This window comes from Balearica regulorum, chromosome 3, assembly GCF_011004875.1.
Source record: "Balearica regulorum gibbericeps isolate bBalReg1 chromosome 3, bBalReg1.pri, whole genome shotgun sequence".
Lineage (NCBI taxonomy): Eukaryota > Metazoa > Chordata > Aves > Gruiformes > Gruidae > Balearica > Balearica regulorum.
In genome coordinates, this window is record NC_046186.1 from 106,423,023 (window position 1) to 106,438,490 (window position 15,468).

General features: G+C 40.6%; 1 protein-coding gene across 1 annotated transcript; it reads left to right on the plus strand.

Annotated features, from left to right (window-relative positions):
* The first annotated feature begins 1,417 nt into the window (after positions 1-1,417).
* Positions 1,418-14,371, plus strand: FBXO28 (F-box protein 28). The gene is made up of 5 exons (XM_075749344.1): positions 1,418-1,765; positions 7,660-7,769; positions 8,756-8,894; positions 11,429-11,624; positions 13,442-14,371. Exons 1-5 carry the CDS (start codon positions 1,553-1,555, stop codon positions 13,834-13,836), a joined length of 1,053 nt encoding a protein of 350 aa, XP_075605459.1. The 5' UTR covers positions 1,418-1,552; the 3' UTR covers positions 13,837-14,371.
* The last annotated feature ends 1,097 nt before the right edge of the window (positions 14,372-15,468 follow it).

The window sequence follows — 15,468 nt, forward strand, 5'->3', positions numbered from 1 at the left end:
TAAAATGGTTGTGAAACAATGGTGTATGTGTCCGTGACCACGCTCAGAAGCACCAGGGGATGTTCTAGAAATAGCCTTTGGTCCCATCCCTTTGCTGTCCCAGCTATTACATCCAAGAAACATTCCCAATACAGAGAATTAAAGGCAAATAAAGGAGCAGAATTTGTTTTATTCTGGGTATTTTGCCTCCTCAATAATGTCTGGTGCCAGGCAGCGTTTTGTGGGCAGCCCTGTTTTTTGCCAGCTGGCTCTGACCCCCAAAGGCCGACAGCAGAACTGCACACCCACTGCTCCTCTGGGCTGCTGGGGCTCCCCCTGCCCCTCCAGCCCAAGGCGGGGAGGCCCAGGTTGGACACAAAAGGAGGGCGCTCACCCATCTATATGTAGAATAGAAAGGCCTGGATTCCATTTCTAAGAAGTATGTAGCTGCACCTCGTGAGCTACAGAGGTATTTTTCCATCCTGTAGCTGCCTCACTGTAACTCAACTGTCCTTCTCACACAATTACCTCAGGAGGGGGCATGGACAGGGAGGTGCTGATCTCTCTTCTCCTGTGTCTGGCCATAAGGTGCGAGGGTATGGTGTAAAGCTCCCTCAGAGAAAGTTCAGGTTGGGCATCAGGGAAAAGCTCCTCACAGAGGGTGGTCTGGCACAGGAACAGGCTCCCCAGGGAAGGGGTCACGGCATGTCGGTGTTCAAGAAGCATTTGGATATATATACATGGTTTAACTTTTAGGTTGCCCTGCGTGGAGTGAGGAGCAGGCCCGGATGATCTTCATGGGTCCCTTCCGGCTCAGGATAGCCTATATCTCTGTGAGCTTCTCCAGCCTCCTCAGCTACCTTACCCTTGGGTTTCTTCTTCCACAGAGCAGGAAGAAAAAAGCCCTGTAGCTTCACAACGACCCACGTAAGACTTAACGTGCAAAAGGCCCGTTGTGCAGGGTCGGACTGCTGGTGTAGGGAGCTCATGGTGCCATCTCCCTGAGCCAGGCAGTAGGTTGCTTCTGTCCCTCGCCTAAGGAACACACCGGGCGCGCGGTCGCGTTCCCCGTGCGCCCAGGCACCCTTATCAAACCCTGCTTGTGCTTCCATCCTCCACTGCCCTCGCAGACAGCCAGTCTCGTGCTTTCGTTACACACGGTAGCAAAGATTTATTTCCAATCACTTGTTTTCAATCCGCCCCTGCTTGGGTGCCCAGCACTTGGAGGGGGGAGGGCGGGGAATTTGGAGCAGCCTCCTTCACCACGCCTCGGGGTCCTCCCTCAGCCGGCAGACGTGTCTCCCGAGGCGCAGTCCTGTAGCGGCCGCCCCGCCCCGCCCCTGCAGGCACCTCAGTGCCTGTGGACTCCTCGCCGAGGGCAGCCCCGGGCGGGCGGCACTGCCGGGGCGGGGCCGGGCCGCCGAGGGACAGCAACGGCCGCCCCGCTCTCGCGCTCTGCCACCCCCAAGCGGCCGGGCGGGGCGGGGCATTCCGTCCGGTACATACGGGGGCGGAAGTGTCGTCATAGGAAGGCTCACTCCCCTCCCTCAGTGGAGGAAGGACGGGCTCCAAGATGGCGGCGCCGGAGGAGCGGCTCCTGTCGGACGGGGAAGGCGGCGCCCTGGGCTCGGCGCGGCTCTCCCCGCCCCCGGTCTCGGAGTCTCCCGAGGCTCTGGCGCCCTTGGAGCCGCCGCCTCAGAGCAACACGCTCATGGGGCTGCCCATCGTGGCGATCGAGAGCATCCTCAGCTTCCTGTCCTACGATGAGACGAGCCAGCTCCGCCTGGTAGGGGCCGGGGAGGAGAAGGGAGGCGGCGGGGCGGGCGACCGAGGAGCCTTGTTGCGGCCGGGACCCGGGCCCGCCGGGGGAAACCCGCCTCGCTGGTCGGGCGCCGCCGGCCCCGGGGCGGGAGCAGCGCTGGGAGGAGGTGGGGAGGTGTCGGCGGCCCCCGCCGCCCCCCGCCGGGCTGCTGCTCTCGCCGGGGAAGGGGCGGGATGGAGTGGGGTGGGATGGGTCGTTCTCCCCTCTCCCGAACCGCCCCCGAGCCTTGGGTACGAGCATGTAGGTGTGTGCCTCTATACACGCATTCCTAAGGGTCTTTTACCATCTCTTACTTCTTTCATTCTGTTCGACCTCTCTAAGAAATTACTGGGCTGCTGGAGGCTTATATCTCCTAGTGACTGCTTTTCTTGGGGGGCTAGTCTATTGTGTCTCATGTGTGTATTTATTTTTACTTATAGAGCTTAAGTCTACAAGTGTAGGAGATGGTGACCCTGCTGCTCCAAGGACCCTACCCTATCTAGAAATAAATGGGCAGTAAAGAAGACTTAAGAAAACCCTTGTCTGACTGAAAGGCTGCCTGTTTCTTGCAGTCATAGTAGCAGATCTAATAAAAGATATTACCTCTACCTCCAAACTTTAGAATGCAAAAAAAAAAATCACAGCTGTCAGTGAGATCAGCATATATCGATCTTTAACTGCCTGCATAAGGAGCCTCATGTAAACTATGACATAATATGATAAGCTGCTATCTTACTGAATTTCTTATGAGGTTGTAAATGGAATACTAGTGAGGGAATTAATGCATAGCTTACGTAACCAGTAAACTTGCATGTACTGTATTGTTTCTATTTTAAGATCTTTATTGGCCTAAACTGGATAATATTACAAGCATATTTCTGCAGAAAATTAGACTGCGTGTGGCCTGGATCAGCAACCTGAAGTGTTGCATCCTGACTGTAACTTTAAACCAAAAGCTCTTCAAGCAGAAAATCTGTTTTTATTCATACTGCACCGAGTACACCACTACCTAAATACTTCTAGAATGTTGTCAGTCCACTAAAGACTCACTTCTGTGAGTGTAGGTTGTGGATGTGTGAAATAGATGTAGTGCTGCCTTTTTGGATTGCAGCCTCTGCTTTTGAGTACTTACAGCTTGAATAAAGGGAAGAGATGTATACTGCTTGGGTATGCTTAGTGTTTGTGTGGTCTGTATTGCAACACTAGACATAGCCCTTTGCTGCAGCTTTCCCATTGCATTTTATAAATGGTAGCTATCGCTAGTCAATAGAAGGTTTTTTCTTTCTGTAGGGCTAAGTTAATGTTTATAAGCAATGCTTTGTCAGCAGTGAAGTTCAGAATAGGAAAGATGGTGGTGTAAGGACTAACCAGCTGTGTAACTCTGGGTGCTACTTAAGGGAGCATAAAAGTGTTACATTTTACTTCTTATGTAGCACCTACAAGTTCATTTTTCTGGAAGAAGACTGCCCCTTTCAGAAGTTCCAGAAATGTGCAAAACCATGCTAGATAAATATCAACTTTGACACACACATGGAACAATACTAGATGTGAAACTATTCAGTTGTTCTTTCCCTATTTTTAATTTTTGAGTCAGTGACAGCCAAGAAACTTAATCTCCATCAAATACCTTACTGTTCCCTTAAGCACATCAGAAGGCATTATGAGCATTCTTCTGAGAAGAAAGTACACTTGTCTTTGTTAAGCTAGGTCTTTTGGGATGGCCATTCAGAACTAAAAGTGTTCTTTTGTTGATTCATTGAAGGCTATAAACAGAGGAAGAGACTGGATGTTTTACATAACTCCAGATGCTGTTGATGGAGAACTAAGGTAGCCTTTAAAAATAACAATGCTTAGGCATAAATTCATAATGAAATTTCATCACTTTCAGATTTTTAAAGATTGCAAGTAGCCTTGGGAGATACTTGTATATTCTTGCTCTAAGATATGTCTTGCACAAACAGTAAATTTTTCTTCTCTGTGAAAACAGACTTGAGCTGCTTATCAAAGATGAATGGATGTATCTTGTAATGAGTAGTATTCTGCTAAAGGTACATTGCAGGACCACATTAATTGAATGACAGGGACTAAATTGCTTAGGTCTTACGCATATTAAAAATGTGCCCCAAAGCAGCCTCGTTAACCCCTTAGAATGTGGCATTCCATGAGATAAAGCACCTTGAGGAGGGTAGGAAGATACGATCCAGGACATCGATCAACCCAAACGAAGTTTGATCATACATGCGTAGACACAAAATGCGGATTCCCTAAATTGATTGCTTTGATGCATTCTCTGGATCCCAGCGTTGAAGGAAATGAATGTCCTAATCTCTTTCTTTTTCTGGATCACCTTAGCTCACTGATTATAAAAAAAAACAACAAAGCAAACAAAAAAAAAAACCCACCAAGAAAACTTTGAGTTGAACTGCTGTTGGAGCTAGAGTGTGTACAAGAAGACAAAGACAGGCTAAGGAGTTGGGTGGGTGGGAGGACATAGAACATCAGCAAGCTCTCAGATTAAAATAGAGATAGGAACCTGTATTGTTTAGATAGAGCATAATGAGGAGCATAATCTAAGGCTTAAGATCCATAAGTCTTTTTCTGTCACCAAAGTATGAGGTAAAGAACATTTCCTGCTTATGATGATTGCCATTGGGCAAGGCAAGACCATGGGCCCCTCATTGTGCAAAGAAGCACTTGCTTTCCTGAGCATAATGCTTTCTGCTATTTCTGGTGTTGCTGCATTTAAAAGCATAAATGAAGCACCTACTGGTTAAGCAGAGAAGTGGATCTACAGTAATGGAGACAGAACAGTAGGTATTCAGAATGCAATCTTCTCTGAAATTATGCCTCGGTGCAGATCCCGAGTTTTCAAACTTTTGCTCAGATAAAGCAAATTGAAGGAAAAGCAGCAGCACTTTGCTTTCAGCTCTTTGGAGTATTTACTTCATCTACTTCCTCTGATATGTCATCATAAGAGAAACGCAGAAAACCCAGAAGATCATTATGTCTGAAGCTGTAATGATCTGGACAAGCTGCAGCCTAGTATGCATACTGATGTGGAAGCTAGCTATCTTGCAGCTTTTGAAGGCTTCTTTTACTCTGATTTTTTTAAAATGACTTACAGAAGCTCGGGATTTTTTACCTCAGTGGGATAATAATGAAATTCTTATATTCCAGTTTCTTTTCACTCACACGTCTGAGCTTGGAAATGCACTTCCATTCAGGCTATTGCTACAGCAAGCGTGATTAAAAACAACCAGTCCACAACCTCCTTCCATGAACACTCTGAGAAGGTTATCTTGGATTCTGACACACATCAGAAGTGTCTTAGATTCTGCAGCAAACTTGTGGTCTTTTTTTTTTTGCATGGCATAACTAAGGCCTGATAGCCTTTGGACAGCATGGCTTTAATCTTCCCACAGTTTCAGTAAATCTTCTATTTTAAAGCTTCTTGCTGAAATCATCAATGTTTTGTCACTTACTTTACCCTAGAAAGGCATTATGAAACATGATGTCCGTCTATCCTCTAAGAAAAAGAACATATTGAATCGAAATACTTTAGGATGTTTTTATCTCTGTTTTGATATTGGTTATCTGTTAGTGAAGCTCGGAAGACATAAGGTTTGCTTGAGGAAAGGGAAGCTGGTAGTAGTCGTCTAGTAGATTATGCCAGATTAGTTTGTTTACAAGTGAAGTGGAAAATTAGTTCTTTCATAGAAGCTGTTATCGCATATAAGTCAGCACGCTAAGAAGCGACCACCTCGTTCTGTTTTTCACATGGACTTGGAATAACTTTCTAACACTGAAATTTGGACAGGCTGTCTGGTTGGACTTGACATTTGAGGAAACTTGGGCTCTTTTGGCTTGATGGCTAGAACAAGAAAATATTAACAAAAATTGCAGATACAAATATGAGCAAATTTACTTTCTTATGGTCCATTGAATAGCTAGCATCAAACTGTGTTGGACTAATATGGACACTTAAAAGTGTAATGATGCTACTTTGCATATGAGTGCTGGCTGTGCAGTCTAAAAGAGGTATATCGTTCCTATATATGAGTGCCATGTGGATTAAATGGTGTCATCAGGAACCAGCTCAGAATTAAGAGGTGATTGGTAAAATAAGTTGCAGACGCACCCTTTTGGTACCTGTTATCTGTTCAATGTTTGGGTTCTAGACTGATTATGGCACAAATATGGGTAATTCCAGAAATTGGAGCAAATACAGTGTTTAAGAAATCTAGTGTTACCCATTCCAACCTACTTTTGGATGTGGGAGGGCTTCAGCAAACTCAAAGGCCCTCGCTGCCACCAGGTGTCAGTATGCACATGATGAAAATCACTCTTTCTGTGCTTCCTCTGAATTTGTAGCTCATAGTGTGTCTAGGATTGTTTTTCTCTCATGCTGAATAATCGCTTAGCTAACAAAGCCCTTGTGCAGGTACTAGTTCCTAGTTCAGGGGGTTCGTAGCATTAGAACTCCAAGTAAGCTGTTAAGTCTTGTACTCAAAAATGGTATCAGATCTAGGCATCCCTAATGCACCTGATATCTGAGAAGAAATGTGACCATTTCCTCCTTCCTGTAGTTGAAGGGCCAGCATTTTTTTTATACACTAGAAATGATTTAGCTGATTCTAGTGAATGTGGGGGGAGAAGTGTACACAGACTATACCTCTGTACTTAGTCTGTCTGATCATTCTCCTTTGACTGTTAACGAGGATCTAATACAAAGGAGCACAGGCAGATCGACAGCAGTTACTTAATAGTCTGTTAATACAGATCTGTTTGAAAATGATTGGTTCTTACTCACAGAACTTAAATTAGCAGTGACTAGAGGAAGACTCACGGAGAGTAGAACTTCAAGTAGTGCCTTCTGAATACACAGAAAATAATTGCAGGCTTTTCTAGAAGTGAGAATCTTCTTCCTCAAGGTATAAACTATGTAGATTTCAAAGTTATGAAATAAGGTGGGGGGGGAGGAGGATGTGGGGGGTTTGGTTGTTTTGGTTTTTGTGGTGGTGGTGTTTTTTTCAAAAAACACTCCCAAGCTAATCCATTGGAAAGTGGGGTCACAGTGGGAGTTGTGCACTTCAGTATAAAAAATAACAATTTCAAAGGACAGTTGGTTCACTGAGCTCTCACGTCTTCAGAACTGAATTGCAACTGCTTTAAACTTTTGTACAAGTTGGCTTTGTCTTGTAACTGGTTACTTGGTGAAGATTTCAATTTAGCAGTTTATTATGTCTTCTGCAGCTATTAATGTCCTTTTTCCCTAAATCTGTGCAAAACATTTAAGCTATTGGGATCCATCATTGCAAATAAAGGAATCTGCTGAACAGAGAAGAAAAGATTATTTTTTTTATGTGAAAAGGAATCTCGCTTTATGTGCACTGTATTGCAAAAGTTTTTAAATTTAATTTTGGCTGTCTTCAAAAACATAAGCCTTAAATGCTGAAGGAAAACCATCATAATTTCTTGTTTTTAAAGGCTTCTTTTTGAGACTACAAAATATTAACGTGATCTACCAGAATCACTGTGGAGGCCAAGTTAAAAGCTAGGCACAGGCATTTGCAACTTCCATTGAAATCAGGAAAAATTATATCTGTTTATATGTGAGTGGAATTCAGCCTGCTGTCTCATTAGGCAATATTAGGGGATTAATTTGTGACCTGTGTGGAACATAGCTGCTCCTTTTTGGAGAATCAGGACCATTGTTAGAGATGGTGATACCTTAAGCTCAACTGCAGTTTCTGCTTCTTGAAATGGAGCAAAAACTGATAAGAGAATCTTTTACGACCCAGCAAGTATGGATAAGATAATAGTAAAAGTGACTTGTGGCCTTAATTGAGCCTTAAGTTTTTCTTTTTACTTAAATACAGGTTTGTAAGCGAATGGACTTGGTTTGCCAACGAATGTTAAATCAGGGATTTCTGAAAGTGGAAAGATACCACAACTTGTGTCAAAAGCAAGTTAAAGCTCAGCTTCCAAGGTATGTACCAGTTAAAACTATAGTTAAATTTAAATGTGCTAGATTCTTCTAAGCAGAATATTGAAATTTCTGGCTAGCTAATTCAACTTCTATATCTTGAAAATTTGAATCACATTTGGTTTAACTTCTTTTTTTTTTTCCAAAAGCACCTTGAACCTAAGATCTAATTACAAAATAATGGTGTGGATGAATGTAAGTTGTTGTATACTAGGAACTGGAATATTGGAAAGTGTCTCCGGTATTTTATACAGAGAAAAGAAGAGTGGGTCCTGTATTACTCAACTCTTCTGGCAAATCAAGAAAGACTCCTAGGAGAGAATAAATGCCATTCCTTTTCAAGACCGTCTGCCTTCACTGATGATTATCTACAACTGCTTAAAAAAAAAAGCAAGGTTTTCCAGTGCCAAAGATTAAACAGGGAAAAGGGAGGGAGGGTTTGACATGTGGGTATTACTGGGAACTAGTTTCTCACTAAAGCAATGTCTTTTTTCCTCTTTCTGGTGACTAAATGCAGCTGCTGCTATGTCCTGTCAGATTTCCCAGTCAGAGTGAAGCAACTAAATGCTACTTACTGTACAAAGTACTGTCAAAAGAGCTTATATCTCAACCTAAACTTTGTAGTAAGCAGTGATATAACTGTAGGAATATGGGGGGGGTTTAAAAATATTCACACTGACTCAGTGTCTTATGCTAGTTAGTACTGAAAGCTTATTTTTAAATAGTCCTAAATTACATATAGACTTTATGGGTCACAGAAGATGTAGTAATTATTTAGAGAACAAATTTTGTCTAAGAAAGCGTAGTGTGCTATTACTAGCTGGTTCTCTGTCCGTATCAGTTTCTTTCCATGAAGACAGAACTAATATTAGTGGTTACATTTTCAAATCTCAGAAGGTTTTAAGGGTGAAATTAACTCAAGCAACTGTTATAGTTTCATTTTGTTGCCTCATTGTTAAATCCGTGTCGTTTAATGGTCTGTCTTCCAGACGGGAGTCTGAAAGAAGAAACCATTCATTAGCTCGTCATGCAGACATCCTTGCTGCTGTAGAAACGAGGCTCTCTCTGTTAAATATGACTTTCATGAAGTATGTGGATTCTAATCTCTGTTGCTTCATACCTGGAAAGGTAAAATGTAGACTATATTATGTAAATGTATATCTGTGTCTAAAAAATATGATTGTGTAACTTAACCTGGGACAAATTTATATAATGTGTATATATATACACTGTGTTTCAGATACTTGCAAACACACACATGCGCCTATACTCTCCTACAACAGGCAGTGTGAAATGAGTGAACCAGACTATATCTAAATACTAATTATTTTAAACTTGCTTTCCATTTTCCCTTAGATTCTTTCTTAATTCTGAAGTTTGACTTGTGACATATACATCCTATACAATCTTTTACGAGAAACACATGATATGTATGGTTTCATTCTGAATTTTAATTGTACAAAACAGCTGGAGGCCAGGTCTTCAGAAGATGTAGTGATTTAGTCTATGTATAACACTAAGCACTCAGTCAATCAGGAAGATTTTAGGCACCTTTTTTAAGGGTTTGAGTCCTTCAGATTAATTGAATTAAGATATTTAGTATGTGGAAGCACTGTTCAGTATTACAGTGGATGGGGTGTTTTTGTACAGTAGGTGGAATTAGTTTTAAATGTAGATAGTGTGTTAAATATTAAGACTACTGAACAATTCTGGTGTTTCAGTATGCTACCCCAACATAAAATATAAATTATGCAAGCAAGATGTACATCGGAGACACCACTGTTTAATGAGCTGTGAAAACAGAAGTGCACAAGGGAATTGACAAAATCATGATCTGAGGAAGACTGGTACAGGTCAGGGTTGAAACAAGATCTGTGAACATTTAGACTAATACTTTATTCATTGATCTTTCCATGTGAGGTTTGGATATGCTGGTATTAATTTTTCATGGGCAAATTACTGAATTGCTGGGATGAATGGAAAAATTGGCTGTTGGATTCAGGGGAAGCATGGCAGGCATTTCTACATTCAGTACAGTAGGATAGACTGCCAGCATGAAATGTATTTTTTGTCTTGAAGAGGTAACTTGATTTCTGTACACTCTTGTTGACTTGATATTTAATTAATTTAAAAATCATTATAGTTTAATATATTTATGCTTATTTGACTTTATATATCCTGTGTATTTTAAAAAAAGTAATGCAACATAAAGTCAAACTCAAATCCTTGATACTCACATAGTAAATGGAATACTTAAAAGAAATGTTGCCTTTTTGTTCTGAACAGTAGATGGAAAGGCAATAAGCAGTCGAGACCTGGGATGTGTAGGAGTTGGGCAAGTGAGCTTGCCAGCCGTTTTCCTTGTGGGCACTGAGTCCTAAAGACCTTGTTTGTATTCTAACAGCTAAAATTTTTTTTTTTAATTATTTACTTAGTGTATGAGCTTGCTGGCGCTGCTGCGCTCTCAGCATAGTTACCAATTCACCAGAAAATCCTATCTTGGTCAGGCAGATTCAAGGCTTAGTGTTCATTTATGGTCTGTGGTTTCCCCCCCCACCTGCCCTGCTTTCCTCAGGAAATTTCATTTGAATGAAACTGCCACAGAATTGTTGGGAAGTGAATTTGTATTAGAGTACGTGAATCCTGATTTGTGGTACAGCTTACTGTGTGGAGGTTCCTGGTGATAGCAGAGCGCTGCTGCAAGATTTTCCGTTGAGGATTGCAGGAGAATGCTTTGAGGATGTTTTTGCTAACAGGATATAATGTGGGTAAAATTAGAGAATTCTTTTATAAGCTTGTTGCGTGATGAGACACTTCAGTCTTGTCTAGCTTTTGCAATGTTTTTTAGCTAAGCTTCCTTTATGAAAACACAAGATGCAACTGTATTGTCTCACTTATGTTTCTAAGTCCTTAAGATCTGTGTTCTTCAGGAGACTCTTCAACCATTCTTAATCCTGTGCAAAATACCTGTGTCAGTAGTTTGGGTAATAAGAGACCAGCACACCTATCTTGACCTGCCTCAGACTGTAATTCATAGATTGGCGAGACATCGTTCATCTATCTGTATTTGTCCTCACCAGAGGACTTGTCAAACCTGTTAAAAAGGTGTTTATGTTTTCTGTTGGCAGTGGATTGATGTTTTATAAATTAATCTATTTTGGACTTAACCTGAATATTGCAATATTTTGAGTGTATGCAAGTGGACTCAAGTAAATATTTACAGCTCTTCAGACTGACATAAGGATAATTCTTGCTGTTCCATTCATGTGTTTCCGATGCCTTCGTAACTGGCTGGGGGGAGTGACTGCTCTGAAGAGTGGCTTAGAGTATTTTGCTTCAGGTTCTTTAAAAAGAAATGATTATGCTCTGCTGAGTATAGATTTATATAACTTAGAACTCAAGTATGGATGCAGTAAACCAAAATTTCACACAATGAGCATTATTTCATGAGTTTAAAGAGAGTTGTTGTGATAGATCAAGTGAATAGCTTCTCTGATGTATCACAAACAGGACTTCATTTCAAAAAGCTGATCTAGAACTAAAGCACACAGTGGTGTGCAATAGGTATGTAGTAAAAGCCCCTGAATATGCCAGAACTTCTAGAATGATCTGAAATAATCTTGCCTTAATCAGAAAATCCTAATTCTTCTTAAATGTTTTAGGTAATAGATGAAATTTATCGTGTGCTAAGGTATGTAAACTCTACAAGAGCTCCTCAGAGAGCTCATGAAGTTCTTCAAGAACTAAGGGACATTTCCTCCATGGCTATGGAATATTTTGATGAGAAGATTGTTCCAATACTGAAAAGAAAGATGCCTGGGTCAGATGTATCGGGACGTCTGATAGGAACTGCCCCAGGTATTAATTCCAATGTATAGTTAAGTTTTATTTAGTTTTTCTGTAAAAATTCACAGCACTGTGTATTTTTAAAGCTCCCTCCCTTAAATGCAAGCTTTATTACATAAATATTGATGATACTTGTTTCTTAAGAATGCTAACTGAAATTCATTTGCTTGGAAATTTAAGGAGCCTTTGTGCTACCAAAAGAACAGTCACTTGAATGTACGTTAGAATTATGCATAGTGTGTATTCATTGAACAAACGCTTTTGTGCCACTGATGAATGAGACTTTATCATTGCACTTGGTTGAAATTTGGCGTATGAGATGACAACTCGATGCCTTTTATTTTTAGGACGATCAGCAAAGAATTAGCCTAAGCTGTTGTAGTACATAGAGAGGTAGAACGTACTTGTATGTGCTTTTTTACTTTCCTGGGGCACTAAATAGTATAAATATATATAAAACATATATTTATAGTGTAATGTATACACTAACAACCAAAATACTTATAGGTAATAGTGAAAAGGCAATTAAAATTACAGTCTATCAATAAACAATTAGACTGGTCCTTCATATACTCTGTCAGGCTTTCCAGAACTTTTGTGAACCAAAGCCTAATGTAGTTGCCTCATATAATGGCCAAAAGCAAAAAGTTACTAGAACTGTAGTGTTTTTCCTGTGCTGAACATTTTCATGCTTCTTAGGAACTGTGGAATTAACTCTTTGAAAGGATAACTTAATAGAATTTTTTTTTAAAAAAATAAATTACATCTTGAGCAAAAATGATAGGCCTAACTGTAGGAGCTGCTGCTTGTTCCTGGTTGTCCCGTCCATCCTTTTGGCCGTAAGTATGTATACCACCTCTTAATTATATCCTGTTAATTATACCTCAACTCATTGAATCTCTTCCTTCTGTTAAGGAAGTACTGCCCAAAACCATAATTGATGTCAACTGGCTTTTCAAGGCCAAGGCTTTATGTGGCATAAAAATGCCTATCTTGTCTTGAGGGAGGAGCATAAACTCTCGAACAGCAAGCCTTTAGTGTCACGCAACTGTAGCTATGCTGGCATCTTCAAGGAAAAAAAAAGAGGAGGAGGAAGACGACTCTTCTAGGCTGTTCCAGAGTGTTCTTTGTAGCACTTAAAAGTTGCATCTTACTTGCACAGCATTGCTGAAAGAATAAAACAACAGAAAAAGCAACAGATATCTCTTATGATAGAAAAAGGTGAGAGAAATTATACAGTAGCTGTTAGTCTCCTTAATTTGCAGGAACTTTATTAAAATCAACATTCCCAAGCTCAAATTCCAGTATGGTTTTAGTACTTAGGAAGAATGATTCTAAAGCAGCATGGAAAATAAATTCCTTCCTTCAAAAAAGTAAGTTAAACTGAAATATCTTGTTAAGCCCCAAACCACAAAAAATTCAAACTTTAGCTGTCTACAACTAAGTAGAATTTTACAGCTCTGTTGAAATATATTTAATATGTCTATTCTGTAATAAGTAATTTATAGACATGTTGTGGGTTTTTGACTTAGCATCTGTAAGGAATTTTTGATACAGCAAAAGGAAGGGGGCTTATATACAGAAAATGAATGATGAGCTATTTTCCAGACTACGGAAAATCTAGGTATTTTGAATTAAACTAGCTGTGCTCTGAAATACTGTATGCTCTTGTTAGACACTTCAGTGACGATCAATCTGTTTACATGTTCACATAATTTGCAACTAGCACTCAGATTCCTGTTTGGGGAGTAGGGATAAGCAAAACAGGAAAACTGGGACACAATTTTTACCTTAAAGTTGTAGACGATTAATCACAGTTTTCTCTGAAGTTCCAGGGCCTTCTGCTGCACTGACAACAATGCAGCTGTTCTCCAAGCAGAACCCTTCAAGACAGGAAGTCACCAAACTCCAGCAGCAAGTAAAAGCAAACGGCACAGGCTTGACAGCGCTAAAGCGGGAAATCTCAGAGCTTCGCATCAAAGTACAAGAGCAACAGAAACAACTCCAAGATCAAGATCAGAAACTGCTAGAGCAAACCCAAATCATAGGTGAACAGAATGCCCGATTGGCTGAGCTTGAACGCAAGCTGCGAGAGGTGATGGAGAGCACAGTAGGAAATTCTTCAGGTTCTGGCTCAAATGAACAATCTCCTAGAAAAAGGAGGAAGGCGGTTGAATCCACAGACTGTCCTAGGAAATCTAAACGCCTTCGAAACAGAAAATAACTTGGGAGTAAATGACACCTTCAGGAGGATACACTGCTTTAGTAGCCCAAGCAGGTCTGCTTGTTTGGATACCGTGACTAGCTTCATGGTGTCACTTAGGCTGCTGGCTCTTCAAAACACCACTTAGACTTGAACAGTAATTTTCTTTCATTGAGACTTTTCCCCTGCTTTCTGTATGGGTGGGCCTAATGCACAAAATCTTTACGATTTGCAATAGATACATACTAACCAGACCTGCTCTGTTATGTTTTGAAGGGTTAATCTTTTTTTTTTTCTGTGCAGATGTGTTTAAAGTAAACTTATTTGTGTTTATGCATATGTTCACATAAAATCTTAAATAAATTCAGTCTTAACTGGCTAAAAAGTTAAGCGTAAAAACAGATGTCCTGTTCACTTGAAGGAAAGATCCACTTTTAAAATCTTGTTTTAGAGAACTTGACCTTTTTTGTTATAAGTGACCTTGTCTGGAATGTCTGAAAAGTAGTTAATACTTTTTGGGGATCTCTGTAATGAGTAAAACTGACTTCTTAAGCTACGGTATTGGCTATATATTTTTGTAAACCTACAAGGAAGGGCCTTCTATCCAGTCTTCACATGCACACACCCTGGGTCTAGGTTTTGGGAGCCATATTCTACATTTGCATGGATAGATGCATGTACAGCTTAGCCTGCTAAAAACACTTGCCTGAAATTGTTCTTAACTCTGGGAGAGAGAGCATAGAGACCTATAAAGCAATATCTTTGTTCCTCAGCCATGACTTAGTATATGCTTTCAGCACAACTGCTTTCTTACAATGAGGTGGTCCAATGAAGCCAGCTGCAGGAGAGTTTGAACCCAGGCTATCTGCCACTTGCACTGCCTGTGAATTGCAGATATCATTAGCCAAAGCTGGAGAATTGAGAAGCTACCTATGCATCACTTGATTCATAGGCCAACATCTAATAAGTATCAGACAAACTGTCCCTACAATAACCAAGCTCAGGGGGACATCATTTGAATGAAATGCTGTATTATGGAAAAAACTTAAACTATTCTGTGTGTATGTGTTGGGGGTGGGTGGGATGGAAATTTCTCTGTAACACTGATGACAATATTCTAAGCTTTCCTTATCCTAAAAGGAAAATCACTTCAGACAAAGCTTTAATTTCTTTTGCACTTCTGTTTTGAGCTTGTAACTGGAAAAGCATGTCTTGCACTGTTCAGTCTCTCTGGTCACTTTAACAACCTCAGAGTTGTGTACAGTGATTTTTTTTTTTTCCCCCATCTGTATATTTTTGGAACCTCATACAAATACCATTGTCTTTTGTTTTAATGTACTAAACTATGTAGCTTTATTATTTGAGTTATGTTTTTTTTAATCAGCTGCTGCTTTGGGTTTAGGTGGTTCTGAATTCAACTTGTTATGGCACTGAAAATGCAAATGCTGCATTTGTAGCTGTTCAAAATCTTGATATTATTACCATGGGTTAAAGTGCAAGTTATTCTTACATTTTGTATGGCTGTCAGCATAATGTAGTGGTTGTATTTTAATCACCAAGCAAGTTGGAAATTGTCTGGTCAAATGTTATGTAATCGTGGGAAACCTGACATTTTTCCTGAAACTTCAGCTGCAATCTTTACTTCTAAAACAT

Coding starts and splice junctions, on each gene's coding strand:
- FBXO28 (XM_075749344.1), top strand. CDS start 1,553: ATGGCGGCGCCGGAGGAGCGGCTCCTGTCGGACGGGGAAGGCGGCGCC. Junction 1,766..7,659: donor AGACGAGCCAGCTCCGCCTG/GTAGGGGCCGGG, acceptor ACTTAAATACAG/GTTTGTAAGCGAATGGACTT. Junction 11,625..13,441: donor TCTGATAGGAACTGCCCCAG/GTATTAATTCCA, acceptor TTTTCTCTGAAG/TTCCAGGGCCTTCTGCTGCA.